The sequence below is a fragment of the Lepisma saccharinum genome, chromosome 28 (genome assembly GCF_977018435.1).
Source record: "Lepisma saccharinum chromosome 28, izLepSacc3.1, whole genome shotgun sequence".
In the NCBI taxonomy this organism is placed as follows: Eukaryota; Metazoa; Arthropoda; class Insecta; order Zygentoma; family Lepismatidae; genus Lepisma; species Lepisma saccharinum.
The window spans coordinates 40,323,551-40,350,946 of record NC_139256.1 but is presented as its reverse complement, the minus strand read 5'-3'; the positions used below and the strand labels follow the sequence as shown (position 1 = coordinate 40,350,946).

General features: G+C 35.9%; 1 protein-coding gene across 14 annotated transcripts in view; it reads right to left on the bottom strand.

Annotated features, from left to right (window-relative positions):
* Window positions 1–451: 451 nt before the first annotated feature.
* The window catches only part of beta-Spec (spectrin beta chain), a 418,936-nt gene continuing 391,991 nt past the window's right edge, over window positions 452–27,396 (bottom strand). For 4 of the 14 annotated variants that reach the window (XM_083113684.1, XM_083113683.1, XM_083113682.1 and 1 more), the window contains 6 exons: window positions 21,919–21,981; window positions 14,902–15,027; window positions 7,097–7,246; window positions 5,485–5,575; window positions 3,477–3,656; window positions 452–1,960 (listed from right to left, as the gene is read on the bottom strand). In XM_083113684.1, coding sequence (XP_082969810.1) covers window positions 1,768–1,960; window positions 3,477–3,656; window positions 5,485–5,575; window positions 7,097–7,246; window positions 14,902–15,027; window positions 21,919–21,981 — 803 coding nt within the window. In that variant the 3' untranslated portion in view covers window positions 452–1,767. The remainder of the gene's footprint in view (window positions 1,961–3,476; window positions 3,657–5,484; window positions 5,576–7,096; window positions 7,247–14,901; window positions 15,028–21,918; window positions 21,982–27,396) is intronic. The other 10 variants (XM_083113686.1, XM_083113690.1, XM_083113688.1 and 7 more) reach the window with 10 other exon arrangements.

The following is a 27,396-nucleotide window of genomic DNA, read 5'->3' as shown; positions in this document are numbered from 1 at the left end:
TTAATGCTTCTGGCCAAACATACAGTTACTTTTTTCCTTTTTAATTATGTTTACAAGTATACAGCATAAGATTTCTACCACAAAATGAACATAAAAAATAAAAGTGATAACAAGCAAACTCAAATTTCAGATGCCTATTGAACATTAATAACAGACTTTCCATGCCATGATTAGAATACTCGTATGGATTGTTTTCTTTTATTAATCGAATAATACATATTCAATAACAAATTTCAGAATGTTTACGACACTAGTCCTTTTGCCTGCCACAATCCCGAAAGATAAGATTTGGAATGGAACAAGGTATTTATGGAGGTGCAGGTGGGTAATATATTGGAATTTTAATTTACCTGAATACGTTCGTGCTGCTGTTCATTTCCCCCTATTGTTTTCTATCAACTATTACTTCCCCTCCATAGCACAAACATCCATCAGAATTAAGAAGGTCATGTAATAAGCTAATGATTTATTTTACACTGGATATGGGTAAAAGAACAAGTCAACTTATGCTTACAAAGAGAGATACAATAAAGAACACAACAATCTGAAATTAAAAAGTTGCTTTTTTTACAAGAAAAAAAAACAACCACCTCTCAAAACAGCAGTAAATCTTTCAAGCTTATCCCTTCGTCTTGCAAGATACCAATGCTATTTTTTTATTATTATTTTTTGTCGTACATGCACAAGCACACTTTCACAGCACCAAGATGTTCCAATTTTATTTTTGTTCTTTCACCGAGTTTTCCTCTTAGTGTGCTGTTTTCTTTGCATTCCGTTCCGGTGTGAGAAGACAAACAGTAAGCCGAAGTAGTCGCAGGAAGGGAGATGGTAGCACGAGGAAACATGTACACTATTTTGTCACTGCATAAAAGGTTTGTTGTTCTACAATCACTTGATTTGCCAAATCCCCCAAAAGAAAACATAAGCATATATGGAGTTTCAATTGTTTTAAAACACAGAAAGACTTGAATGCATATAGAGGAACTAAAATCTAATTCCAATGGAAATTTGCTTTTTTTAAAAAATACACATTACAACACCATATATAATATAGCAACAGCTCAACTGTACAATCTCTTTATTTACCATATCTATAAAAGCCAAAATGGTACGGTAATTTACTTCTCTCTTTTACGTTTCTCTCTCATTTTCCTTAATTGTGGATATACGTTTCTTCACTGTTTCTTAAACATGGTGATACGACACAGGACGCAAGATGAATCTGAGAAACTTTTTTTTTAGGAGGCGGCCATGTGTAGCTTTACATAACTTTTCTTAACATAAAAACAAATATGAATAACATGGTACACTATTATTATTATTAATATTAATGTTAGCATTATCATTAGAAATGTGTGTGTTGAATGAATGCTCAGATGAAAGCTTAGCTAGGATCTCCTTTACACTCATCCACTTTAACAACCAGGTAAAGCACACCTCACAACCAGCAACGTTAACCACCCATCACTCGAAAAGAAGACTGGCAGTGCTAAATATTGGTAAAATACTTTTGAGAAAGGAAACTTAATTCACATCACTTGCTAAAATAGAAGCATTTTATTTCTTTTTTTTTGGGCTAGGTATGATTTTCTTGCTTCCTTCTTAGTAAGACACTAAAGCACCAGCAATTCCCGATCCTAGCTGTTAGCATATGATTGGAAACTCCTTTATCTTATAGATATTTATATCTATTCATATGCCCCCCTTATAATACAAGTTCTAGCAATAAAAATATGACACTATCTTAAAAAGGAGACCAGTGCTAAATTATTTTTTCTTTAATGTAAAGAAGCTCCTGCGTTTTGGCTCATCTTTTCTTTCGCCAGAGGCAGGCAGGGTCTGGGAGCGAGACGGTCCAGCCGAACCTTCAGCTTCACACTGGATGTTGATTTTGCCCAGCCACTGACCCATCTCGTCATCGTCCTTTGCTTGGAACAGGTATTCAGCTCCATTGGAGAGCCTGCAATGGAATTAACATTGGATTCAGCAAGGATTTCAATTAATTGTATTCAAGTACAGAATAATTACAAAATTCAAGGGAAAAATTCAGCTTTCCGTCAAAAGTATTCATGCATGCATAATTCTTGAAGGAATCCCACAATATATGATGATCATGGAAAGTAATTATTGCTTGAATGTTTGTATTAATATGCAGGTATTCCACTGCAATTGTATTCATCAGCACATGAAAGTCTTGCTTTCAAAAAATGTTCAGAAAGTAAATAGAAATATTAAGATGTCATTTCTTCATATTCTTTTCCATGTAATACTGGTGCAAAATAAATTAAACTTCAAATTTTTCCAATTTTGGACATTCCGAATAAATTTTATTCATTATCTATGGTTTTAGTTTTAACGATAACAGCGAAAAGTTAAGGAAAGCACAATAAAGTGTTTAAAATGTATTTGGGTAGGTTAAGGAGGCAACTTTTCGGTGTTTCTGAATTGCTAAATAACACAACTTTTTCAATTTTTCAATATAATACCAAATTTTCTCTAACGCGAAAAATGCCGCAAAATATGCAATATAAACCGGTAATAACATTTATTTTGTTCAAAAAGAACTACCTAAAGTGCTATTAGATCTGTCATTTCTATTCTACCTGGTGAAAGTTCCATTCAAAAGAGATTTTGTCACGATTCATTTATTGCAGTTTGGCGCAGACATGCCTGAAATTGTTTAACCTCGTCCTGAAAAGGTATTCGTGGGGGGATCTTCCTAGAAGGGAAGTTTCGTATAGGAACAGGAAAATTTTCACGGATAAGCATCTGTTGTATTGCAGGGGAGGGTGGTTAGGGGGAAGGGGGGTGTGTGTACACAAAACTGTATTTTGAGACCACAGAGGAATTTTTTGGCAGTTAGGGAAATGTGATGTGTATGATTGTGTTCAAAGATTTGGATGATATCATTCAATAAACATATCATTTAGTGGCTGATGAGTTGAAATAGTTTTGTGAGCCATAATTTTTTTGCATTAAAACTAAAATTTGTCTCAATTTTCCGGAACTAAAAATGTGAAAATCTTAAAACTAGAAGGAACAGTAAATATAATATCCATTTTAAATTAATAACATCATATTTTGCCATAAACCGGGAAAAATAATATTGAAATGTAGTGAAAAATAAAACTAAAACTTCACATCCCTATCATTATCTTGTTCAGCCAATACTTTTCCTGGCTCACTGAGAATCACGAAAAATATTGGCATTGCTTCAGTCTTAATGGTAATGCACACTAATTACAATAAAATAGTTTGCAGTGAGGAATTGTGTCTCTGCAAGTTTAAATACAGACATGAAAAGTTCTTCACCGATGCTCACAGTAGGACTGAAGTCATGCAAAAAATATTTCTGGATGCAATGGAAATCCAATATTACATTTTCAGGGGACATAAGAAAAATGTAAAATGCGAGGAACATTAAAAGCGGGAATTTAAAAATGGAGTTTCACAGTAAAATTTGCAGTCATACTTACTTGACTCTAAATACATGTTTCCTCTTGGTGTAGTCAGAAGCAACTTCTGTAGACCCTCCTCGAACATCAACTGGGTTTTCATTCCTGTAATAGCTCTCGGGAGCTCCTCGATAGCTCTTCTGATCCTTATAGAAGAGGAGCAAATTGCCTCGAAGCACTACATAGATTTTATCCCAAGACCTGAAAGAGAGAGAAGTTTGAGAACTGTGTGTTATAGACCTAGAGTGAATTATTAGTAACAATTAGAACAGAGTACTAGTTGTGCTACAAAAGGGATAGAATATTTGTGTCTAGCCTCCAGGATGGAAAGAGTGTATGAAAATTGCATGGCTATTATAGCTCTCTATGAGGTAGGGAAGTCAGCAAACGAAATTTTCCAAACCCTTCAGAAGCTGTGAATCTCCGAGAGGTTGACAGCCCCAGACAGAAATGGTCATGCACCGTTAAGGACTGTACAACTGGTCAGTGGTGGATCATGAACTGAACATTTCCAAGATGTCCTAGTCTCGTGTTAGGCCGGCTTTTGACGAAAGCATTTCCTTTAGCATTTTTCCTAGCATCAATGCTATGCAAAACCTTCCAAAAATCTTATAGCAGATAGTATTTTACACGCAAGCATTTCATGTAACTTTTTGGCTAGCTTTTGCGATTACAATGTATATATTACATATACAGCATGAAAGGCATGTCGAGTTACGCCATATATGAGCGCACAGTGTTTACATTTGAAACTAAAATATTCTTCCATACGTGTACAGTAAATGTTGTAAAGTATGTATTTAAGCAGCACCATTGTTTTGTATCTAATAACATTTTACACTAAACATTATTCCTCTCTGTTGAATAGTTATCGGCTTTTAAAAATGTGAAGTGATACATTGTTTACATCTCACGCGGCCGCCATTACATCTGCACTCGTGACCTAGAGGTCACTTCTGATTGGTTATGCTATGGAAATAGGATGGGTTCTATCCTTGAGAAATGTCATGAAATATGCCATGGTATCTGGCCATAAGATTTTTCAATTTACACGGTAGCATTTTGGTCATGGCATAAATGTTAAGAAAAATGCTAAGGAAATGTTTTCGTCTAAAGCGGGAGTTACAAAGTGACCTAGGATTACAAGCTTACAAACTATGTACAGATTTTCTCACACCTGAGTTAGCGTCAGTGGGCAATAAAAGCAAAATACGTACTGGAGCGTTACGCATGAAATTGGTGACAATAATTCTGTTCACCGATAAAATAATGTTTTACTGTTCAAGGTGGTTTTCTAAATGACACAATGCATGCCATTAGTCTGCAAAAAGTGCTTCAATCATCGTGAACTCTATTTCTGCAAGAAGGGAGTAAAAACATCAACCTGGGTGTACAAGAGACAGTTCTGTAGACAGCGGTCAAGGATCTCTGCAACACACTCTTTCATGATCAGGTATAGGCAGCTTTCAGTAGGATTCTGCACCAACTCATCAGGCTCGAGCAGCCTGGCAGTGGCTTGAGACCAATGTGCCCGACTCCCATTTCCTTCTCAGATGGGCTTCAACCCTCTGGACTACAAATTGTAGTCTGTGTCCCAAGACACACCTGAGCATAAGCGCCCTTTTGAAATCAGTTTCAAATTTCTCTCGATACAGTGCATAATGCAAATGATGAGTGGTAACAGACACTTGGGGCATGTGTGCAGGCCAAAGGTGAACAATGATTAATGCTTTGTGTGCACAATACATCCATGTTAACACGTGTCCATGGAAAATTACGTCATCTTAAAGCACCTTGAATAACGAAACGAAAAAGGAAAAAAAAACAAAGAACAAATATCAATGCCTTGAGTAAAATTTCAATCTACGACACACCACTCCATATGCTAAACACACTGCCATGGAAGCGGACAGTGTGAAACTTTCACAAGAGGAGTAATTATTATTTAATTTACCCTATCTCGTGTGGAAAAAAAAAAAAAAAAAAAAAAAAACCTGAGAAAATACTCTTGATCGTCTCATGTCCTCACCTGTTGGATGCTCGCTTGGTGGTAGACTCCCACTCCTGTTTCCTCACAAGATTTCCTTCAAACTCCTCCTCAGCTCCTGGGCTTGGACGTTCTGCAATGAAAGCAACACAATTACACTAATGTATATCCAAGGATATGCTGTGCCTGGACAATTTACCTATTAAATGGAACAAAATAGTTTTACTTACAGTTATTTAGAATTATCCACACTGTTCATCATATGAACATAAGAAACGAAAATAGCACAGAACTTTTGTCGTTCTTTTCCATCCACTGATCAAATTTCCAAAATGGGCCAAGTTTACAGATGGACAGACACAATTTACAACAGTCAACCACTCTATACTGCACCATTGGAAAGGGGGATCATATTTTTTGCCACACTGCTATATTTTTAGTGGATTTTTTAAAGTATTAGAGTGGATCAAATGAAACTGGAACAGGGGCTACAGAATTAAATCAACAAGGTTTATTTCAAACTTAATCTCCAAAGTTAGACAACCTCCTGTCTCACTGTTTCACCAAGCGGCAAATACCCTGCTCGTAGAACTCCTTTGGCTGAGATCGAAACCAGTTGCGAACATTGTCCACGACTTTGTTGTCCGAGTGGACCCTTCAATGCCTTTTTCAATGGACCAAAGATATAGAAGTCACATGGTGATAGATCGGGGCTATATGGTGTGTGCTCCAACACTCTCCACCCACATATTGCCAACATGTTCTTTGTAACAGCTGACGTATGTGGCCATACATTCTCATGCAACAAAACCACTCTGAGGATAACAAGGCTGGGCAATTTGGCCTCGATTGCTGATCTGACAATACTGCTGTCTGACCGCCTACGCATATCACGTGCTCACGCGTGACTATCTAGGGAGAGTCCATTATGCAGTAGGGGTTTCCTTCCTTACCTCCTGCTCAACCTCTACACAGGGTTGTCACCACACACATACATACATACATAAATATAACCCAACACATCCACTGTTCAGTTTTAATTTGTTCCGCCCTAATAATATCAAATTTATGATGCAAGGCAAAGCAATGGCACCTTTTAAAATCATACTGCTACATTTGTTTTGGTAACATCTGATTTGTTAGACAGGCTTTCATTGTAATAGTTATGAAGCAATCCCAACCTTTTTGGATAATCAATGTCTATGATATGGTGCATATCATCAAACACTATATTTTGCATGTGTTTATAATGTTTATAAACATAATTTTAAATATATCCTGGTTTAGTGTTAGTACCTGGACAAAATACTACCAAAACAGCACATACAGTAAGGAGTTTCCAGTTCTTTCTTCTTTAAAGGAAGCAACATCACACAAATTCACATTGTTAAAAACATTTAAAAAATACTTTTAAGGAACTGAATCTGTATTCAAAAAGCTCTTAATAATAATACATTTTGATTCAAAATGATGTAATTGACCAAAAAGCAAGATTATGCAGATGACAACACAGTCAAGTACTTATTCTTAAGGTCTCAATTTCTATTTTGTCCTGGTGGTGGCAACAGCGTGTGTCTAACTTTTAAAATTCTACCATATAAATAACGCTAATGCTGATTCCAGAATTCAGACTTACAAAACCACAAATGCTCACCTGCAGCCCGTTCCAAGTTTGACTCATCATCACTTGCACTACCTGGTAGAGCGCTTGAAGGCGTCTTGGCTTTTTTCCAGCGGAAGCTTCGGAAAGGTGACTTAGACCTTGCCCGATCTTTCTTCTTCGCATCTTTTCCAAGATATGGGGCTAAACGGTAGCACAATCAAAAATAAAAACACTGCACTACAACACAGCGACTGTTCAAAATGAAGTTCAAGTTGCAAGTCATTTGCTGACAAAATACAGCATGTTAAAAATAAATAAGAACTTGCAACTTGAACTTTGGATTACTTACACAGATCCAGAAGAAGAAAAGAGTGCAGATCCTTCACCCGAGTGCGTAAGTCGAAAGAAGTTGTCCATTCCAGCAAATTAACCAAAGAAGTACCAAGCGTGCATAAAGAGTTATATTAATCCAAAAAATAACACTATCATTCACCAGAAAACTAGATAGGAATACAATTCCTTCCAATCCTTGCCATTTGCAAGCATCTCGCTGGAATTCGAGATCAAAGTCAGTGGAACAGAAACCATGCACATCTCTGGTGCACCTCAACAATGCTTTCCTTGCCAACTTGCATCAATTATTCATAGTTAAGAGATTGAAGCAAGCAAGGAACCTCAAACTTACCTCAAAAGTGAATCCATGTTATGCATACAAAAGCAATAAATTTGGGATGGGACCGACTAATCGGTACTCTATCGGTATCTGCCGATATAGGCATATCGGTAAAATTACCAATTATTATACCGATCTGATATATCTATAAATATCTTACAATTTAGTGCAAAATTCTTCCATTTTGTTACAATTTTTATGCATAATCTCCATGTAATACTTTTTCAAAAAGTAAATGTCTAAATGTGAAACTTGTTTTGCACTGCAGGCACCTCGAAACGCACATTTATTAAGGAGATCAATTTTCCATTCTGTTCTTCAAGGACCATTTGGAATTTTATATCGGATCGGTAGAATATCGGCTATTGGTAAATTTTATATCGGTCCATCCGTACAACAATGAATATTACTCTCCAAGTTGTACTAAACATCAAAACTAAAAATGCTCTCTTCACTGTTTTACATTAAGCCTTCATTCTGAATTGAAAACTTCAAGCCACCATTCGGATTTGTATCAGTATTTCAGAAATGTCGAATAACTTAAACGTTAATACCAAAATTTTGTGAACATAAGTGTATCGACCATAACCTTGAGTGTATTTTTCAAACTTGCTGTGAAATACACAAAAATGTAGTTCAAAAACTAATTGTCGTAAAGAGATGAAATTGATTTTTGTTTTCTTTTTTAAGAGCGGGCATTTAGTGGAAGTAAAATTTATACATTGTGGCTTCCAATAATTAGTGTTAGAGGAGGAAGAAAATTGAATTTTTTCAAAAAAATTGTAATTGAATTGGAATATGGTAATTCATACAATAGTTTCAAACAAGTAACAGAAAATTCTAAACATTAGAATTTTTAAAATATTTTTATCAAGCATGTTCATCTTTAGTAATTTTACATTTGTAAATATTTGCATGTAAAATAAATTATACTTTAAGAGTCCACTTCGTTATTGAAGTAAATGAGATAGGTCTTTGGGCTTCTATTTATAAAATACTTAATCAGCATGATTTTGGAATTAAATGCAATGTTGTTATCAACAAACAGGATCCTAGTCTGTTTAACTTTGCAGTGAAGTAACACTAATGTGAAGAAAGCACTTTCAGTTACATCAAAATTGCCTTCCTTAATGTGAATAAGTGCAAGAAGTAATTCATACTTGTTTCATATATACACAGTATTTAATTATTGGTGTTTTAGGAATAAGGATTTACGACCAATTTCCACACAGATACTGAGTTACATACAGTTCTTGCCATTTTCAGCCTGAATCATACAAATATATGATGTCATATTACATTTAATTTATGCAGGGAACAAGGGAACAGCTTTTTTCTTTCACTTTAAGCAACACTGTTGCCGCCACATTGCTAGCAGGCAGTCTTCTATTACTTGTGAGGGCACCCAATGTAGAAGACTGGTACATGACAGGCACATTGTTCCATCACGGGGCAATATCAGCTATGTACGGTTAACAAAGTTAGTTGTTTATTATACAGCGTATATTGATACACTTGTCTTGTTGAATTGTATCTTCTGCAAATATGCTGTATAAAGAAACAAACTGCCGGAGAACTAAGTGAGGTGAGTGTACCAAGCTAATGTCAACACAGGTTTTATCACTGTTTAGTACAGAAATCAACAATGGCTCAGGGAGAGGAGCACAAAAGACTGTAGTAACTTATGCGAAAAAGTAACAGTGAGTATGAAGAGCGAAGCACATGCTCTCATTTTGATGAATGCGAAAGAGCAGGTTCTCTGAAACTGAGACGCTTACATATGTTGCTAGGCTATAAAAATTGTGATATACCATATTTACTCGTGTATAATGCCACAGACACCTCTAGAACAAGGCCGCGGTGAATGAGAATTGGCAACGTCGCGAGGAGGCTGGTCGCAAGCCTCTAGCGCCATTTCAATGCATAGGGAAATAGTGCACGCTCGCTTGTTTTTGTACTCGTGGAGTTTAATTTGTGACAGTGTTCAGTTGGAAGTTATGTCGGAATGCCTAAGAAGTGTGTTGTTTCTGGTTGCAGGAGTAACTACCACTCTGAAATTCAAACACAGGGATATGTGCCGTGTTTTAAGATTCCAACAAGAGAAGACCTCAGAAATGTGTGGATTCGCGCCATTCCTAGAGCTAGTTGGACACCTACAAACAATTCATTTGTGTGTGCAAAACATTTCAACCCCGAAGACGTCAGTTTAGTCGAAAAATTCTAAGACAAAGAGGGCAACGAAAAAGAATTTGTGAGAAGCAAAGCTGTTTTATCACAAGATGCGGTTCCCTGCATTTTTCCTAACCTGCCTGCTTATTTAAGTAAGCCTTCTAGTTAAAAAAGGAAAACTCCCGAAGAAAGAAAACAAGATGTAGAATAGCGGCAGAAAGCTGAAAAGGAGGAGTTGCAGAAGTTGATAGAAAAGGATAAAAACGTTAACTCTTTTGAGTTACTAAGTGAAAATGTACGCTCCAAGCTGTCTGTTTTTACCAGTGACACTTGTTGTATTGTTTACAAGTTGGATATTACTAACTCACCTAAGGTTAGTGCTAGTGTAAAAATAAATCGCAATTTGGGTGTAGAAGTTCATATAAATGGCGGTATCATACCGAATTCATCCATCTGCTGTGAGGGATCACAATTTTTTAAAAACTCTTCTCTTTCAGAATGGAAGCAATTAACAGATGCTTTATATTTTTGTGACAATTTTTTAAAATCAGAGGATAAAATTAATGTACTAATCAGTCAAATTGACTCATTTTTAGAAGATCTTGAAACAGAGCTAGAAAATGCAGAGGACGAAACTTCTGAACGAATTTTGAAAAAGTTAGGTTTTATCAAAGACCAGTTTTCTTAGATTTTTTTAAAAAAGCCAAATAGAATGTTTCTACTATTTTGAATCCATTTTTGATTTATATATCTTCTGTAAAAAGTTATAATACAATAAGACTCAATAGTATTCTCACTTTGCCTCATCCTAGACTTCTTCAAACTGTCAGTAGATTTTTCTGTATCACCTAAAACTGATGTTGGAGAACAAACTTTATTTCACATGTGACAAAAGACTTATCTGCTTTGGAAAGAGTAGTCAACTTACAAATAGATGAAATTCATGTAAAAGAAGCTTTAGACTACAAAAATGGCAGTCTCTTTGGTGTAGCTTCTCACGATACAGAGAAATTAGCAAAAACTGTGGTAGCTTTTCTTATAAGGTCTGCTTTTGGTAATTTTAAAGAAGTTGTAAAGCTTGTTCCTACAAAACCAGTAAAAGGTATGGAGCTAGCAGAAAGTACAAAGACTGTTATTAAACTTCTTCAAGAATGTATTCTCAGCGTTATTTCTGTTATTTGTGACAATAATAGTGTAAATAGAGTATTGTTTAATATTCTAACAAGAGGATCTGAAAGTAAATTTTACTTTAATATTAGCGGAAATCCTTTTAAAACATTTGTGTTGTATGACAGTGTTCATAATTTTAAGAACATACGAAACAATTGGTTGAATGTAAAGTCACAGTCTTTTCTCATTCCTGTCTGGGATCATTTGGATACTTACATTCTAAATGATGATGTAAATATTGTAAATGACCTTATTTCTAATACAAACATAGAAGATAAGTTTCACAATGTTAACTCTAGCCCGTGCATCTTTTAATGATTTAAGACAATTGTACAAAATGGAGTCACACCAGTTAATTAAGTCCGCTTCAAAACTTAATTTCAAAAGTTTATATCCAAATTCATTGGAGAGACAAAAAGTATCTCTTGTTGTGAACATTTTTCATGAGACTACAGTCACTGCCTTACAAGAGTATGGTTTTTGTGAAACAGCAATGTTTACTAAGGTAGTTTTGACTTGGTGGAGAATTATTAATGTTAAACGTAAATTTACTCATATCGTTAAGTGCAATCCACTGCAGAAACCATTTGATTTTGTCAATGATAAGCATTTAGTGTTTTTGAAAGACTTTTTGCTGTGGTTAAAAAAATGTAAAACTGTTAATCAAGGAAATTCTTTGGGCAGTTTTTTTGACCGATGACACTTATTCCGCCATTTTTCAAACAACATACATTTTAAGAGAGCTAATCATCTATTCTTTAACTCTTGTCAAAGCTCAGTTTATTTTGACTGGCAGACAGACAATTTAGAAGAGATATTTGGCCAATACAGGCAATTGACAAGGTGGAAACTATAACATTTCAGTTATACAAGTTCTTGAAACTGTAAAAGTGTACTAGGTCTTCACTCTGCCAGGTACGGCGAGGTAAAGTTTTCAAAAGATGGCCTCAAGAGTGAAAAAAATGCCAGTGAGTATGGTAGGCCTAACAGTAAGTCACCACCATTGCAATCTGTAGATGACAGTTCATACGATGTACTATTAGAACCATACATTCACAACATTAAGTGCGATAAGTCAGGATTTTTGTTTGTATGTAAGTTTCAAGCTAAATGCAAGCTTGAACTGTAGTGATTGTTCTAATTTACTGATAAATGTAATCCAGCCTAACGATAGTTATTTTGAGGAACTGAATAGGGGAGGACTTTCTGTACCTTCAGACTTTACTATTGATGTAAGGAGAGACGTGATTGGTATTGACCAGACACTTTTACAACCTAAGTATGAGCCCACATTATTAGAAACTTGTAATAAAAAATATGTTTTAGAACAACTTAGCTTACATGGTCTCAATTTGGACTTAGATATAAGTGATACTTTAAAAGAAAAAGAGACCTTGTGGCAGAGAAAATTTACAAATTGCATAAAAGAATTGTCTCAACCATGTGTAACATTCTATTCAACAATTACTCCAAGTCCAGAACTGATCAGCAGAGCAATAGAAGAAAGCTTACCATGTTGTCTTGGATTTTAGTTGGTTTTAACAATGTATGAAAATCCGTTAACATTGAAAAAGTAAATTTTGTGGACTTGTGAAAAAAATGTATTTCTATTTATTTCCCTTCTTTGTACAATAATAGCTTATACATAATTTAGCACAACAAAATAAAGTACAAAAGATAAACTCAAATTATTATGGATTTTTTATTTATTTCTTTAACCAATGTAAACAAGTCGCAGTTGAATAAATCATAATATTAATAAGTTACTTATTAAATACCAGTTTTTAGTTACAACCAGGTAAAACATAGGTTTAGGTTTTTTATTCTCTTATTTTTTATTTATAGGGTATTCCCAATTTCTGTAAAGTTATTTTCGTAATAAAATGAAATGCCTATATTTAGAACTCAATAAAAAGCTTAAAATACTATGCTTACACATGCACTAAAGAATTGTGTGTAAAAAATGACACCCACTCTTATTGCGTAATTATTGTGTTTTTTGTATATACAAAGCAGCACGCGAGTGCAGTAGATGAGTCAAGCTAACCAGCCTCCTTCCACGAGCGGGAGCAGTGTTGGCACATCGATGGCCGCGGCCTTGTTCTACAGGTGGCTGTGATAATGAACATTATGCATGGAAGAATTCGGACAGCCAACATGAAAGTTATATTCCATGATTTTGTGACACTTGCATTGATTTTTCATGTTTACGGAACCCTATCATGTTATATATCATTGTAAAGCTTAAATCCTGCAGTTCTGAATATAGCAATAGTATTCCATTCACGATAACGACACTAATGTGAAAGGTGGTTGAAATAAAGTCATCACAAAAATGAAGGAACGTTCTGATTTGTATGGTACTTTGAATGAAAAAGTTAAGGAAAAAGAGTATAATAATTAAAATGTATTACTGGCCAAATAATAATAATAATAATAATAATAATATATATATATATATATATACACATACATACATACAGAGAAATTAGCAAAAACTGTGGTAGCTTTACTTATAAGGTCTGCTTTTGGTAATTTTAAAGAAGTTGTAAAGCTTGTTCCTACAAAACCAGTAAAAGGTATACACACTCTCTATATATATATATAAAAATCAAAGAAGGTAAAAGGAAACACTCACCGGACAGTAGAAAAATTCAAAATTTTCGCTAATTTCATAGCATCATCGGTGTGAGGAGAAATAGACGGAACCGGTTGTCCGGTGAGTGTTTCCTTTTACCTTCTTTGATCTTTACTTAGCCCTTTTGGCCCTCCTTGCTTTTATCCAATATATATGTATAGTGTGTGTGTAAATGTCTTAATGGAAGAAATCTTGTGCTATCATTGCAGATAGCAATCTTAGCAGATCATTGAATAGGTATGATGTCATTCACTCTTGATTAGCATAGTAACAGCTTTACGATCTGCAACTAAAAAGCCATTTCTTGAACCTGGATTGTACTGCGCATTATATACGAGATATAATTGTTTTGTCACTTGTCCCCATCAAAAACCAGGGTGTGCATTATACACGCGTAAATACAGTATGTACAAGAAATCACTAGGTTGAAAACTATGTGACTTCATATGAAAGTGGAGTACTGGGGCATGCGTCATGGCAACTATATTTTTCTCAAACGGTAGTACTACGGTATGATCGTATGTTCCAATAGACATGACATCTGTAGTATGTGGACACATCACTAGATGGCAGTGTGATGAACAGTTATTGTACAGAGGCCATTGTTGAGTGAACCGTCGTGCCATGGTGTGAACAGTGTTTGTGTATCAAAATAGCCATTCTTTAGGAAAGAAATGCCAGAGAATGCCACAGGGAGCTGATTGAAACTGTGGAGGATAGTGTCCTACCATAGTTTGCACCTCTTTTGTTCCTGTCATGATCCTATGCTTTCAGGCTTGTGAACACACGTGGCACGATGCTATACGGATGCTTACTTGCTTCCCTATCCTATACCTGGTACAAATGATCATGGTACACATGCATTGTTCATACACTGCCCCCTTCCATTTGTATATTTCGGATTTTCGTGCTGGTCCTGCATTCTCGTGAAATAAAATTGTTGCCCAACCCTTGTGTGTCCAATTCTTGAGCACAAAATACTCATTTTTATAAATGTAACATGATATATTTTGTATTTCTTACTTTCTGCCTTGTTCCTCTAATCAGAATAACAGGGATGGTGACTTGGTGAAACAGCATAAAAGGACGAATCAACAGACAACATGATATGATGTAGTGATAAACATGAATGTAATATAACCATAACACCATAGCTGTTGTGGAAATCAGCCTTTACTATATCATCTACATCCTGTTAGTACTTACTTGAAGATGGAGAGACCATTGGAGACTCCAGAGTGCTGCTGGCTGAAAATGACGCTTTGTGAGACCGAGGAGTCACAGGCGCGGAACTCACTGTAGTTGCTGGGGAACCAGGAGGGCTAGCATGCACTATAAAAACAACCATCATGCATCATACTCCATGCACAATATTATATACCACCCTCCTCCCAGTTGTTACAATTACCGATACTCTAAAAGTGCTTGTGACAACTGCAATGATTCAAGTGCTGGCAACTTTAAGTGCATACACTTAGCTACACAGGATTATAACGTTCTTATGTAAATAATTTGAGTGCATTAGCTTAGTATCTTACAACAAAGACGTTCCGTAAGTTAGCAAAACTTCATGCATTATTTAAAAAAGACACAAACACACACATGAATCTATAAGTTACACACAAAACATGCAAACACTCACTCTTGCATACAATCACATATTTACACAGTATGCTTCAATTCTGTTATGCATCCATGCTATTAACTACAGATATAATCCAGTTTCAGTAACACTGAACCAAGGGTGTATTATAAAGTTAATATGGTTTTAAGTGGTATGAGCAGAAGAAATTTATTGAATAAATGCAGTTTTAAGTGGTATGAGCAGAAGAAATGCATTGAATAAATGCAATTTTAAGTGGTATGAGCAGAAGAAATGTATTGAATAAATGCAATTTTAAGTGGTATGAGTAGAAGAAATTTATTGAATAAACTTAGTTTTAAGTTGTATGAGCAGAAGAAATGTATTGAATAAACTTAGTTTTAAGTGGTATAAGCAGAAGAAATTTATTGAATAGTAGACAGTTTTAAGTGGTATGAGCAGAAGAAATGTATTCAATAAATGCAGTTTTAAGTGGTATGAGCAGAAGAAATGCATTGAATAAATGCAAACTTCACAGTACACTAAAACAGATGGGATAACCTGGAACTTTTTATTTTTACTCACCAAGGATGAACTTGAGATGAAAGATTATTATAAATTGTCTTACTAGATTGGACCAAGCAAGGTCGAGGATAATTGCACTAATTGTCAGTCTACTTAGTCTCACTATCACTTTTAACTGTTTCCACACCAGTTATTATAGTAAAATTAACTCAACTCAGGTCCATAATTAAAATCTGGGTCCCTGCAGCACAAGTTAGAGAAAATCAAGAAGATTACTGTGGAAAATGTGGTTTTCACACCTACAATAGATTGCCAGTAGAAAATCTGTATTTGCATTTTTCTGAAAATCAACTCTGGTGTTAGGTCATATTGTGCCAATATATAATTATGTACGGAGCAGAAGACTTGCACAATGAAAAAGAGAGAAGAAAGATGCAGGCAGTGGAGATGAGACTGTTAGGAAGTGTAGTAGAGAAGCTGCAGGGCATATGAAGAGGATACGGCCAGAAACACTGCCAGTGAAAGCAGTGGGAATGAGCCTAAGGAAACTCAAAATGTCGGTAGAATGAGCACATAGTGAATACCAAGAAGAGGCGTCAATTAGAAGACAGTGGGAAGGGAGAAATGATGATGAACAGAATATGGAGATGTTAGACTTCCAAGCGAACCTAGTCAGATAGGACACAGTGAAGGAGGATGATTATTTGCTAGTCAAAGTTATTTACTACATGAAAAACTTCAAAATATTTGCTTTTAGGGCTGACTTGATACTAGAAAGTATTGGCTTGAATATATTCAGCAGTAGCAGAAGATACTTTTCTGGACCCTGATTATCTTAAAAAGTAAGAAAAAATTGCTGCACAACACTTCCATGAGGCCTCAATATCATTAATTTTACACCAGTTTTGTCAAAAATTGATCTTGTGATTAAATTACTATTTTAATTTTCTGGCATTAATTCTTTGAATATTTTAAAACAAAACTCTAGTAAATTGATGTGGTACATTTGCAATTATCAATAAGTTACGATGTTCAAGCATTGGTAATAACATAATATACGTAATATAACCAGTGGTTCTACAGCTCGTAACGGCCTTGGCCTATCTCCCAACTGCCAGTCTCCCCTCCCACAGTCCTACCTAGAGGTGTGGAGATCTTCAACCAGCAATTGGGTCAGCATGTCAAACCCCAGCCGTTATAGGAGACATCCATGACCCGGTTACACTACTCACTCGTAGCTCCCAAACTGCATCACGATGGTGGGTCCTATACACAGGCCAAAAACCCAGAGACTGAACCCAGGTGGACTCGAACCCATGCCATCCCACAGTCTGAGCCCAAAGCACAGCACCTTGAACCACACGGGCATGGAGGAGGACGTTCAAGCATTGGTATTTGTGGGAATAAGTTATGATTTATTGATTTTGTTTATTTTACTTCACTTTTCTGCCACTTTTGACTAAACGCAAAGATGAGTGATATGAAATTGATGAAGGAACACTCGCAAAGAACACTCGTGCCCATGTCGAGATTCACATTGTTGTGTGGTGTGATAACCACTCTGCCACGGAGGCTGGCTGGGAATTGTTATGAGTATCGGCTCTGGTATCAAATCAGCCCTATTTATTAGTTACATGTCGGCATGCGAGAACCCGAGGAACGTAACTCCAAAAACGTGGTTTTCAGTTTTGTTTAACGTATCTCGTCTGAAGAGCTCTATTTGTCAGATTGACACATCTCCAATTCTAATCCTTAGCAGTAAAATGGAGTCACGTATCTCCAATTTAAGAGTCAGATATACAGGGTGGTACAAAAGTCAGTTTACCCAAAAAGCACAATTATAATAGTATTACTATAGTGTATGTGCTTCTTGTGCTAAGTAATATTTTTTAGGTGTACGGTTGGTAACATTGTCATGTGACACTGGCAACAGTGGACTCGTTATTCTTTTGTCAACAGTTGAGAGTCTGGCTTGTTGTAGTGTGGTTGGTTGTTGTTTGCAAGCAACTTCTAGCCTTTCCAACACAATTGAAGCATGCAGACATGCTGTTCTGTTCTGTACTTCTGTGCCATTGTAGGTTTCAACCAGTCACAGACCAGAACTTTCTTGCAAACAACAAACAACCACACTACAACAAGCCAGAGACTGAACTGTAAACAGAAGAATAACAAGTGCACTGTTGCCAGTGTTACGCGACAATGTTACCAATCGTATACCTAAAAAGTATTACTTGGCACAAGAAGCACACACACACTATCGTAATACTATTATAAATGTGCTTTTTGAGGAAACTGACTTTTGCACCAGCCTGTATCCCTACGGATACATTATTTCCTCTCCTATAAATTTGATATGTTGCGTTCATCTGGTTCTCGCACAACAATATAACTTTTCATGCAAACTGTGCCAATTCTGTTTACATATGTACATGCAAGGTTTTGAAGTGCCAAAAAACAAAATACATATATTCTTACCTGCAGTAAGCAATGATGACAACACTAAACACAGTAACATTACTTGCATCAGTATATAAAAAGCACAACATCTAACTTACCTATGTCACTGCTGCAATACAAGGCAGGTTTACAATACAGGACAATTAGACTTGCTCCCAATAGTACGTTAAAGCAGCATCCCAGTAGACAAATGCACCAAATTCATAGCACACACATGTCAACAATGCTCTTGTAAGCCTGAACCCCACAGGTGTCTGTGCCGAGCATTTGGAGGAAAGACGTTAAGTGCACAGTGAGCAAACAAGACAAAAAACCCACCACAGTCTCTGTAGATGGCTGTCTATAAATAAGCACTGGACAGAACCTGTTGCAAGCATTCGGAAAGCCATTAGTATGGCAACACTGTTTTGTCTCTTAAAAACAGATTAACGCAAGTGTTTCAGGTAGGTAAGTGCACCAATGTCCTTACTGAAACCACCACCAGAACATTAAGTGTAAAGCTATGGGATGTATTAGAGAAAAAAACAGGATTAGAACCGAGAAAGAATAATGTCACATAAACATTGAACAAGTTTGAGTAAGCAGATTCATCACATGCTATTACTTGTGCTTGTATTTCAAACCAGTAACAAGTTTGGTGTAGTGAGGAAAATGTATAGAATATTGACATTAATTTAAACCAAACACCTTAGTACAAATTTCAAGAACACAAGCTATTTATATTGTCATGACTTAAGATCTAAAGACATGCATAATTTGAAATAAACACTAATATTAAAAAACATTACTAATAATATCTTTTATCAGAAACTTCCCATTTGATTAGCAACATAATTCACAACCTCAGTTGCTTGTACAGTCACAGACATTTCTGGCTTGTAATGATACCATCTGCTATCAATGGGATTGTTACGACCCAGAAGTGTTGGTGACTGTACACTCCCATTCGTATGAACAGCTAACACACGATGAATGATTAGTTGAAAATAGAGGGATGTGCACAAAGGAACAGTCATAACCAGGACAAGAATAAAACTGAAATTTTTGGAGGCAAGTTAACATCCTAAATTTATTCAATTATAGCAAATACGTTTTGTCTGAAGATTATTTTAACTTGCACAGCACCTTAAATTCATTTGCTGGTGCTTTGCAGCATGTGATAATCATCACACATGAATAAACAAGAGGAACTGTATGTTTGAATGTACAGAGAAATTATAGTTTTTTTCTGAATCATGATAACCTCAAGCCACAATTATACACTAGCTCTGCCATACTATATGTAAATATATTTAATGACTAAGAATTTAACTGCTGTACAAAAGTTTCTGAACGAGCCCTATGGAACTGCATGTTAATTACTTTTCAATCTATAACTTTAAATGCCAAGCACCTTTTGCACCATTTATGACAACATCTTTAACTCCAGTCATATTTGCAGGTTGTTTTAAAGTCCAGTGACCTAATTTGTATTATTACTGGATTTCCATTAGAGATTGAAATTATTCAATACTCTATTGGTATTAACTGATATAGGCATATCAGTTTATTGGTAAAATTATAGATTTTACTGATCAGATATATATAATAGTCTACAGTGGCATATTATCCCATAATATCTGGTTTACTGCCAGTAAACCAACTTATTTCATATACGTAGAAATTGGCGGGAAAATTTGAAGTTGTCAGACAGAATTGTTGCAGTATACCAGCTCAAATTTTCAGAATACACAACTGATAGTCTAATTTAATGTACAGTTGTGTGATTTCATTATTTTTATGAACATAGACATTCCTCTACGTTGTTTTGAAATCAATGTCTAGATGCACGGTTTCTTTTTCAAAGTAAAATGCATTAATTAAGGAGGTTCTAATTTACATCAATTTTTCTTTTTACATAATGCATACAAATGCTGTAAATATGGGAATGCAAAAGAGAAGCAATAACACACACAGAAACACACACATATGTACATGTTAAATTGTCATAATAAATATTGCTCAGAATATTCACAAATATCTGACACCCATCCCAAAATTTTGATCATAAAAGTTCCAAGCATTTTTCAAAGAAGGTTTAAATAGGGGTCAAAATTTAAGAGCTTGAAGTTAATTGCTGCAGACTGTCATTCCTCTCTTATAGCATCATTCATGGCAACATGATGAAATTGAATTATCATCAATCTATAACTTTATCCTAGGGATGGACACAAAACCCAGATAGCAGATATCCAATTTCAAATTATCCGATATCCATTTTGGATGCAACGAATAATCTGGATATCCAAATATGCAGGTAATTTTGATATCTGAATATCAGAATTCAGATAACTGGATAATTCAAATATCTGGAGATTTCGAATATCAGGATAGAACAGATTTCATGAAGGATTAGTAGAAAATCCACACAGTGAAATATGAAAATGACAAATAAAAGAATATGTGGATAGCCCGTAAAACATAGTCCAGGCAATTCAGATAACCCAGATAATCTATGTCATAATATCAAATATCCAGATAGAAAATTATCTGATATCCGGATAAATTTTTATCCAGATTTGGCCATCCCTACTGCAGGCATGCAAATGCTAGCAACGTTCAACTCCAATTCAGCTTAGTGACATGTCTGTGAAAATCATTACTTGGCTTGGATGGTCGAGCTGTTGTAGAATGCCTGGGCAACAAATTAAGATTCCAGCTGAGCTACTTTTCAATAAAACTAAAAACTCCATGGTGCAACAGCCTTCTGGGGGCCAGGGCCTTCCATTGGAGCCCCATTGTTGCTGTTTTCTGGAGTCCGCTACTACTTACTTACTTTCAAGTAGCTTTCCAATTGTCCTTATAATGCTGAGCCAACACCTCATTTTCGGAACTCCCACTGGGAATTGAACCCAGGTTTACTTGCACCAAGGGTGAGAGTGCTAATTTTACTGATCTGATATGTCTATAAATATATTACAATTTAGTGCAAAAATGTAATGAACATAATAGTCTCCATTTTATACTTTTTAAAAAAAGTACATGTCTAAATATGCAGCTTCATTTGGATTGTAAAGGCTTGGTTCATATGGTATCATACATATATTACAGAGGTCAATGAACCATTTGAAATGTCCGTTATCGGAATCTGTAAATTTTATATTTGTGCTTTATCGGTATAGGCCAAATTTTCAATCCATTGCTAAATTGTGTTCATGTATGTCAAAGGTTAATCATGGCAGCCTTCCAAAACATTTTTCCTTTTATCTTTTTAAATAGCCCTTTATAATGTCTGGTGGGAAAAAAAGTTACGCAAAATTCACACCATATATAACCTGATGTGAATAGTTCAATAATGAATGTGGAGCCTAATCCAAAAATCAACAGAATAATCCATTGTGAAATAAGGAATAAATAGTTTTCACTATGTTATACTGTCATGAACACTTCTTGGTTGTAACTATCCTATTGAATGTCGATGTGATTCTTGCAACCCAGGAATGTCTGTGACTGTACCTGAGTAATGCTAAAAATGAATGTATAACGTTCATCCACAATATGCAAAGTTAAATATATGATCACGTGTAATAACATTTTGACTCCCGTTCTTTTCACACTACTGTTTACTAGAATCTACAAACTGCCATTAAAAGATGACTGTCACACGACACTTCACATACCTTCCCTCGGAGCTGGCTTCTCTGTGGGTGAGACCACTTTGGTGGAAGATTTGCGCTGGACTGCTAACCAGCCAAGGGGGTGGCACAGTAAAAAAAGAGAAAGAGAAGAACGTGTATTCATGCAACATGCTGCTGCCATTATTCCACAAAAACACACGCTGTGAATGAGTGACCCTTACACACAGATATCTCGGATCAGTTGCGTCCAGGGAATTAAGTCTCGTGCTTTAAGTTTTTGTGCAAATCTTCATTCATGATAGACTAACTAGATCTCCCAGTTAGGAACGTAAATAAGTAAGCACTGTAGTGCAGCTGGTCTTTTTCTGAGTTAAGGGGTGCCAAGTAGCTTTCCTGTGTCTACTCACTCACGACAGAAGAAAGGTTACAGAAACAGTAATCGGAATTCTAGAATTATTAAGGCGAAGCACTTCAAGATATTGGCAACATCAAAATATTTGTAGCACCAAAAATTAAGATCGGGACATTACTAATTTTGAGGGGAAGAGACAATGCCATCATCTCTCTGCAAAGTTCTGTATCCAAATAATAATGAACTATCACAGTGTCGCACTGTATAACAAGTGACACTGCAAAGTATATTCTCTTTCTAGTCAGTCCAATGAAGAACTCAATTCAATTGTTGAGGTTTGCACAAAGGCAACAGACAAGTGTCTATTTACTTGTCCGCATAACTATGGAGCTCCCGATAGACCTGGATTCAAGATACACACTGCAGCAAATATTTTTTCACATGATTTCTATGAGGCATGTCAAAAGTAAATATACAAGGGATATATAGATCTTAGGGAAAATATGTAAGGCATAAGTTAACAACACTAACAGTAACCTTGATCCTTACTGTTTCTAGTAGCGTTCAATCACAGGGCTGTGCTGAGTCTTGTGCAAGTCTCACGTGCTGGAAATTCATGTGGTGATAAAGAATCCTGCAAATGCGAAGTGTGGACTGTAATGCAGTTTCTCCAGGCAAAAGGCGAATGTCCAGTGAACATTCATCTTCCAATTGCGACAGTTTATGAGAACATTATGAATTGTCAAAATGTGACTACATGGTGCATTCATGAGAGGTAGGACAGATATCCATGACGAACACAGGAGGAAGGCTGTCTGTGATCTCTAATTGAAGGCATGACAACTTCATCTATGAATGTTCTCTGGACATTCGTCTTTTGCCTGGAGAAACCGTAACACAGTCTGCACTTCACATTTGGCAGGATTCTTTATCACCGCATCCATTTCCAGCACATGAGACTCGCACAAGACTGCGATTGAATGCTACTACAAAGAGTAAGGATCAAGGTTACTGTCAGTGTTGTCAACTTATGCCTTACATATTTTCCCGTATGTTTACTTTCCTGACACACCTCGTACTTGTGGGAATCTACATGTGTTGTGCTTCACTCAGAAAAAGTTCATGTATTTCTTACAGTATCAAAAAGATATTTCTTTCTAGTCATGTCATTGCCCCAATAATGACTATTTCTGGCAATATAACCTACAGATGTAATTTGTACCGAGAATAAGTATTTTGCTGCCCTTCGACATCATCCCTATTTCCAAAGCATCAGACTTAATTCCTGTAAACAACTGCTACCACTACTCTCTTGATCACCCTTCAACAGCTACTGAACACCAGCCAACTGTTATTTTATTAAAAAATAAAATGTACAAAGAGGGCAAACTTAAAAACTCAAAAAAAAAGAAAGTCATGCTAAACCAAATTATTAAACTGAATCAACATTCCAAATTATTCAACATTCTCAATGTGAGAACTTTAAAAGAAAAAATGCTACTTTCTCAACATCACTGAATTAAAATAATGCAACAAAACCACAGATACAAAGCAGAATTTTGTATGTTATTAAATTAGGTTTAATGAAACTAAATCAAACATTTAGCAGTTAAATCATGCATCATATGTTAGTCGCAACAAGTGCACAATCCAGTAGGTTATTCTGCAATTTTGCGGCTGATATAAAGCTTATCTTTCCCTCTATTATGTCCACATAGCTTAAGCATTGCCTCATGCTGGTTAGTTGTTTGCCAGTCAAGCTACATGCACATCATCATCACCGAACTCCAAAGACTGGAGCTACAAATAGTATAGTCCCCTTGAAACTGTCTCAGCACCATTTCCTTTTTGTCTTGGTTAAAGAGAAATAAACCAATATTCTAGAAAAATAATAATCTTAATATCTGCCAGGATCACACAGATTTCCTTATCTCCCCCAGGATTGTCCAGAACCCTTTATCCCTCTTGTGTTCATTTGGAATTCCCACTTGTAAGGTATTCAGAATTTTTATTTGGATTGCATTTGCTGTTTAGATGTTAATAATACAAACTATTATTTTACATGTGAAGTTTGGTGTTCCCACATTGCAAATTTGGATGATTTCAGATTAATTTTGAAGGCCCATTCATTGCCTTCATTAACTCAGGATGCAGAGTCTGATGGTCACTGCTTTCTTTCCAGGCAGTAGTAGTTCAATTTTTTTTCCATCTGGCAGCACTGGTGCATGTTTCTTGGTTTGCATCCTCTGCTGTGCTTTCAGCTGGTAAACCAATACAGCTGCCAAGGAACAAAGTGGTGATGGACTACCATCTCCATCTCTGACATCACATCCTTAGTTAACCTCTCTACTACGTATGGGCCGTATGTAGTAGAACCTGCATGCTCAACACTACGTACGGCCCGTACATGGCTGGTACTATTGGCCAAAAGGAAAATATTCTTGCATGGTAATGGCCAAGAAAACGTACGTATGCCTCTGGTTGGGAAGGACTGACGTCTGTGTGTTGCTGTGACCCCATTTGAGCATGTGACTATCGCAAGCAATGAGCAAAGCACGCTCGTTACACCATCTGTTGCTGAAAGTACGTAAACGTGCTATTGAGGAGACCTGTGTGTTTTTGTTTTGTTGCATATTTTGTAAAACAAAAGCAGAAAATATGAAGGAGGAGGATAGTAGTTTGTCAGATTATGTTCTGGAAGAAGAGGAGAGTGACTGTAGTGTCTGAATATTCAGATATTTTCGAAGAGGAAGACTAGGCAAAGTTTGTCGGAGATTGGACATACGTGAACGATTCTTTCAGTGATGCATGTGAGAATCCGTGTTATAAGTTTCAAAATGACTATGATTTTCATCCTGCCGTTATGACTGAAGAACAGTCAACAGCCAGCAAGTGTTTTGAATCATTTTTTTTTGCATGTAAAATATTTGTGTGGGATTCTGCTCTCTAACTACAGGCTGGGATTCATGGCGTTAATGAAGGTAGTGGGCCTTCGAAATTAATCTAAAATCATCCAAAATTCTCAGCACGGACACCAAACTTCACATATGTAATTCAAATACCACGTTTACAGCATCCACCATGAACTAACTATTAAGTCTGGACAACAGTGAATAGAATGAAGACCTGCTTGTGCATAGTGAATCAATTGCAATCATTCCAACCTGCCTTCTCCCCTCTCTTCACACCTGTCTCCTAAGAAGTTGAACTTTTCTCCAATGAAAGATAATAGGAGCGTAGCATAGCACAAATAGTGCAGTGAAAAAGACAGATGGCCTGCTACTCCCTCCCCCTTCTATATTATAATCAAGATTAATAAGCACATACAGGTTTTTAGTCTACAATAGTTCCGTATCTAAAACCGTATTTCTCCAGACTGATTTTGGTACACACACATGGACACTAAACTTACGTAGAAAGAAAATTTTCGAATATGCTTTTTGTACATAAATTTGTGTACTTTTTACTGAAAAAGCATGTACAGATGGTAAGTGAGAAATCTCCTATGGGTGTGAACTACAGGCATAAACTTACTTTTCATACAGCAAAATGCACATCCTGCACAGAATGTGCACAACTACTGCTTTATCTCAAGTTTTAGGAAGTCTTTCAATTTTTAATGCTTGGAAACAGATGATCAAAGACACTTTTTTTGCAATGGCAATAGTATTTAGAATGTTTGATAGAAAACATGTTACAGAGGTCCACGTGAATTTTCCCCACAATGTCTCTGCATAAAGCATCTTTGTGGCTCACCTAGCCTCTAATGACCGGGTATCTGGGGACAACCCTGGGAAGTAAAGGCAGCCGGATCTTGGTGCTGATCACATCATTTCTACTATGGAAAATTTTGAGAAACTGAAGCCCTGACACCCACACTACTGTGTGCCTTCATGTCATGGGGAGAGCTTAACCCCTTACATTTTTTATTTAATTATCCTAATCAAAAGTTTGTCTCAAACATAGCATGCTTTTCAGATGAACGCTATGGATCTTAAGACAAATTCCGCATATCTACTGGATTAATGCATTCCAAACAAGCAAAATTTCAAACTCAGGTTAACTGAAGCAACAAATCTCAATTGAAAAGTTAAACGAAAACAGGAATACGCTCGCAAAATTAAACAATTCTGAAATTAGGTCAAGCTAACGTAACTTAGTTGTTAAAACGCTACAACACCACACACACACACACACACACACACACACATATATACACACAAAACGACAATTATTACATTAAGACACAACATGTTAACAAAATAACTGAAAATCTCACACCAGTTTCAAAACACACATGTTAGTCAGATGAAAGAAGTGAAGAGAATATTTTCAAGGTGTTTTTTCAGTACTACAAAGCAAAAATGCAATTAGCTTGAGTTGGTATATTTCTCCAGGTATTATTTTTATTGACAGCTCACTGAAGCAATGAATATAGTTGTGCAGTTTTTTCAAGTTTTATCTAGAGGTTCTACATTCAATTTGTCAGGATCGGTAAATCCACTTTTTGTATATTTAACCACATATACCAAAAGTTGCCTTTGGGAGTGGAAGAGTCAATTAAATTGTAAAGATCATGCAGGCACTTTTAGAATATTTCCATATTATACAATGCAATTTTTAAATATTCCTACTGAATAAATAACAAAGTACAGGAATTCCTGTGGCATCTTGGAAGGTTGTAAGTATTCCAAAAGCAAAGTTCTGAACACTTTCTTGCTCAATTTTATATTTATTATTTAGTTTGATTTCATTTTGTAGTTAGATGATAGATCGAAGACTAATGTAGATCTCCGTTAATTTACAAGAACTGAACTGCTCATGCATTATTTCCACTTTACATATTCTTATCTTTGATAGAATAACAGTTTTTCAAACATTGAAATAAAGTGTTGTGGATAGTTTTCATAATATGGTCTTCTCTTATAACTGTTTACAATCTGAAAAAATATACTCAACTCAGTTTAGTAGCGCATGATGGAATTATTTGTTTTTAAAATAATCCATAAAAGCAGTAATGTGAAACTGGCTGGTAAACAGCTGCGATAGGTTACTATATTAAAAAAATAAAAAAAAATAAACACTTTTGGCAGTAAGTGTATAAGTGAACAGGAATATTCTGGGATACACTGCAAGCTTTTTATTTTTTTCTGGAAAAAAAGTGAAAG